General features: G+C 34.0%; 1 protein-coding gene across 1 annotated transcript; it reads right to left on the minus strand.

Annotated features, from left to right (window-relative positions):
* Nucleotides 1–330: 330 nt before the first annotated feature.
* On the minus strand, nt 331–3,892 carry LOC110693266 (expansin-A12-like). Its single transcript, XM_021870426.1, has 3 exons — nt 3,619–3,892; nt 2,457–2,766; nt 331–2,138 (listed from the first exon to the last, which is right to left on the minus strand). The coding sequence occupies exons 1-3, from the start codon at nt 3,776–3,778 to the stop codon at nt 1,823–1,825; spliced, it is 786 nt and encodes a 261-aa protein (XP_021726118.1). The 5' UTR covers nt 3,779–3,892; the 3' UTR covers nt 331–1,822.
* Nucleotides 3,893–4,863: the final 971 nt, after the last annotated feature.

The raw sequence follows: 4,863 nt of genomic DNA on the forward strand, positions 1-4,863 counted from the left end.
ATTTAGATGTAATTTAGTGTGTTCTTCTTACTTTTTTTATACTCCGTAGTTTGTATACTTGATGTTAAAAAAAAAAATAAAAAAAAATAAAAAGTAAAGTAAACCATTATTCATTCACTTTTCTTCCTCTCCATCATAAATTTATAACAACACGATGAGTTTAGTTTATTGCTAGGCTATGCCCTGAGTTGCTAGTTTGTATTTGAAAATTTTATATTATTCAACTTTAAAATGACTATCACTATACTTAATTTTCATTGGTCAATTTTTTTTTTTTTTTTGTCATACTTATAAGAAACGGAAAATTTTGAATTTTAACACCACAAAAAAACACAAAAATGGTTTTTAACACTACAAAAAGAAAAACAACTTTTATTTTAACACCCCAAATTTTTTTATAAATTAGCTATTGCCACCACTTAAGTGAATCATGGATGGAATCCGTTAGTGGGATTCACAATGCCTATGTGTCAGCATATTATTGGTCTAATATAATAAAAAAAATTAAAAAAAAAAACAAAAACCCTAAATCTAACCCAACCACCCCATCCCCACCGTCAACCACACCTTCGGCAGCGCGCCGCCGCTAATCCCTCACCCTAACAGCCTCTGTCACCGGCAACTTCGCTCCCTCCTTTTCCCCCTCCCCAAAACCGGCAGCTCTCCTCAATGGCTACCAAAAACGGCCGCTGTTTTGCAAACCCATTTAAAACGTTCACCGAAAACGGCCGCTTACGGTCGAAATCGGCCGATTTAGGGCCGAAATGGTCGATTTTAACCATAAATCAGTCACTTGCAACCATAAGTGGCCGATTTAGGGTCGTTTTGTGGTTGTTCGAAAAACGAACGGCCTTAAATTGTGGTCGTTGGGGTGTGATTGTCAGTTTTGGGGAGGGGGAAAGGGAAGGAGGGGATTTTCCGGTGGTTGGGGCTGAAAACGGGAGGGTTAGGGGTGGGGTTGTGGTGGCGGCGCGGTGCCAGCGGTTGGGCTTGGGTCGTGGTTGGGTTAGTTTTAGGGTTTTTGTTTTTTTTTTTAATTTTTTATTTTTTTAAACTAATAATATGGCAACACGTGGCACAATGGACCCCACTTAACGGAATTTTGGACAGCAACTATTAAGTGGTGGTAAAAGCCAATTTTTTTAATAAATTTTGTGATGTTAATGTTAAAATAAAAGTTGTTTTTTTTTTGTTTTTTTTTTTATTATAGTGTTAACACTCAAATTCGTGTTCTTTTTGTGGTGTTAAAATTCAAAATTTCCTAAGAAACGATTTATTATAAGTATTATTAGAGTGATTTGAATAGACACAATAATAATATAGCTTAAATGAAAGGTTTTATGGGTTTGCTATCTCATTACTCATGTGGCGCCAGGTCATGATGAGGGAAGATGACACGTGACAATACAATGTTGTCCTTTTGAGTTTTTATAATATTATAGATTCTATCTCATCATAGGACACGAGAGCTTACAAATGAAATTTGCCTAATTGCCTTTGGCTAAATTATCACCATATTTTCCAAACTTTAAATAAAACAACAGTATTAGAAGAGCAACTAGGCAAGCTAGGTATGTCCAATGAGGCAATGATCTTGTGCCAAATAGATTGTTCAATGGACTATGCACTAAATTAAACCCCGGCCATCAAATAAATCAAATCTTTGTATAGTTATTTACTCGGTAATTTGAAAATTGTATGAGTAGTAAGTAAAATAAATGTATGTCTCTAAAAATTCTCTTTGTTTAAAACTTTTTTTTTATAAGACAAATTATAAAAATAAGAAGAAATTTTAACGACAGAGGAAGTAAATTATTTATTGCTAATGCATGAATTGATTTTTTGCGCTAAAAGTTTGGCCATAGTTCCAAAATGAAGGCACAACATTGTAAAAAGTCATAGATTTGCCATCCACCAAAGTTAGTTTGAAAGAGAGCAATTGGTTCCTGAGGTCTTTGCTGCTTTGCCAATGTGCACCCCAGTTCCTGGACATAGGCACCCATTTTTTAGCCTTGGAACTTCTCACCCAACTCGCCTTCACGTCTCCGCTACCACCAACGTTGGAGATCATCACCATGTTGAAGTTTCCTTGCCCTCTCATTGTGAATCGGACACCGCCTCGCCTATGGCATGATACCCTATTTTATGTTCATCAAGCATATAAAATTAGTTACTGCATAATTATTTTAACTATCACGTACGCACAAGGCATGCATGTAATACATTAAAAGACCATAAGTATGTAAGCTAAAGATGAGGAAGCCAAATACTCCATCCCATATATAATTATAATCTTCCTTTGGATTTTATTTTTACGTTACAAGTTCATTCAAATCACAACAACTAACATTCTATTATGTACCGTAACAGTTTTTTAGATGAACATGCACCAACGTACACGTACTATATATCATAAAGTGGTCAATTTTAATGAAAATAAGATTTAAGTAGTATACCTTCTGAAAACGATGGGGATAATGCCCTCATTGCCCGGTCGAGCAATACGAAGGAAAGAAGGCATGGCCATGTCAAAGTGTTGGCGAGGAGGGTCACACCATCCTCCTTGGTTGTTAGGAGGGCAAAAGTTGGTGGCAGTCACGGTGACCCCTCGCCCTCGGAGGCACCATTTGGGATCGGCCTTATAGTCACACTTAACTTGGTAGCACGCTCCACATGCCTGCCCACTCCTAAACAACACACCGCTCAATGCCGTCGTGTGGACTCCAAATCCGGCGTGAATAGTGTTGTCGTACCCACAAGCTCCCCCTAGTAGTTGCAACATTCAATTAAATTAGACATTAATTAAGAAGATATCATAGATTTAATGTAGGCTTTATATATTATTGTACATGATTATAATAATTCTGAAAAATATATCTTGTACGTGATCTTCTTAACTAACTATCACGGCCAAAATTGACAACTCAAGCTTGAACTACAAGTACTTGCTATTAATTTGATGTACTACGAAGGGTATATTTATCTAAATCTCAATTTTCATAAGGTTATATAATACGAAGTACGAGAGCCCATTAATAATACCCGTTCTAATGAAACTCAAAGGACGACTATTACATGCATTATGCTACACAATGCTGCAAAATTGGACTAAGTTATTTTTCATTGGGGAGTCAAAAAGAGATACGATGTATGCTATACGAGATTCAATTCTAGGATTATATATATATGATCATGTTATTACCACTTCTCAGAGTCTATACATACAATTTAATTAAATTAGTTGACATTCGACAAACTCCAAATAATATTTGACACTAGTTTTTGAAATACAAAATCAAATTAGTTAGTCGGATATCCAAAACTACACTAGCTATTGTTAAATGGGCCATTTGGATACTTCAGCATATTTCTTATTTATAAATGTTGTATATAATGCATTGAAATATTATAAATCCATTCGGTCCATTCACTGATGTACATTACAAGGTACATTATACAAAGCTAATGTAATTAAGAGTACGAATCAACCTTGTGAGACAAAGAGGATATACATGCAATTTACAAAGTCGATATATTTCATCTACGTGCAAAGAGTGTATGTCTAATTATTGCGATTAGAACAAATTAAAGAAAAATGCTTAGCAATAATAAGCTTACCAAGAGTGGCAGGACTTTGATCAGCTCCATAAAAAGTAGCATGACCATTAAACCAACGATTAGCATGACGACGGCCATTGACACCTTCAAACACAATTCCCAAAAAAAAGATTGAATAAATTAACATAACACATGTAACTACCATAATATTCTTAGCCATTTTAATAATATGTTTGGATTATTTCTTCAAGAAGAATTAATCCAATTAGTATGCAACACTTGAATTGCATTGTTTGATATTTGCGCTTTCATTTTATAGGAAAAAATTCGGTTGTTGTTGTCGGTGAATTAACAATAAAAAAATAAAAAATTTCACAATCCTTTTTCACTATTAATACGGAGTAGTAACATAAATCACAATTATTATAATTGTAATTAGGAAGATTTGTGTAAAAGAACCTTTTAATTAGTCGATTATGTTTAAAATGACCTCTTAAGTAAATATTTGTGAAAAATGTCCTTTTAAGCTGTATTATGTTGTGAGGGGGTACTAGGCTGGGTTTTCCAGATAGCGGAGCTCCGGCGTTAACTCTCACGTGGGGGTCAGGTGACTTCTAAAAAAAAGCCCACACGTTTTTTTTTCTCCTTTTCCCCCCAAATTTCCCTCCTTTTCGAACTACCCCTTTTTTTTTCCCATTTCATACTTCCTATAAAAACGTGTGGGATTTTTTTTTAAAGTCACGTGACTCCCATGTGAGAGTTAACGCCGGAGCTCTACCGTTGACCACCCGTAAAACTCAGCCTAATACCCACTCACAACATAATACAATTTAAAAGGTCATTTTTCACAACTTTTCACTTAAAAGGTTCTTTTAAACAAAATCGACCACTTAAAAGGTCCGTTTAAACAAATTTTCCTTGTAATTATAATTATATTAATTAATATGTCTTTCCGTGTATTTGCACCTTTTTTTTTGTGTGTGTTAGAAAAAAAAAAACACAAGACAGACTTTTATTAAGTTATTGTAAGACGAGTTAAAGTTATCCTAAAAATATTAAAAGTTACCTTTATATAGTATATACTATAAAAGTTACCATTATTCATTAAAAAACACTTACAATGTATTAGATTAATTATATTAGCCTTTATAGCTTATTACCCTTAAATGAATTAAAGTTACTATAAAAATTGTTAAAACTAACCTTAAATTGACCGATTTGCAATAAAATTAACTAGCCCGCTTAAACGTACAAAACTTATTAAAAACTAAATGGAATGATGGATAATTAGTTAATAATAATAAT

This window comes from Chenopodium quinoa, unplaced genomic scaffold, assembly GCF_001683475.1.
Source record: "Chenopodium quinoa cultivar QQ74 unplaced genomic scaffold, ASM168347v1, whole genome shotgun sequence".
Lineage (NCBI taxonomy): Eukaryota > Viridiplantae > Streptophyta > Magnoliopsida > Caryophyllales > Amaranthaceae > Chenopodium > Chenopodium quinoa.

Bases quoted from the DNA above. Each gene is read 5' to 3' on its own strand.
- LOC110693266 (XM_021870426.1), bottom strand. From the start codon at position 3,778: ATGGCTAAGAATATTATGGTAGTTACATGTGTTATGTTAATTTATTCA. The intron at 2,767-3,618 runs GTAAGCTTATTA...TGCAACTACTAG, and splicing joins TCAAAGTCCTGCCACTCTTG to GGGGAGCTTGTGGGTACGAC. The intron at 2,139-2,456 runs GTATACTACTTA...AACATAAAATAG, and splicing joins ATCCCCATCGTTTTCAGAAG to GGTATCATGCCATAGGCGAG.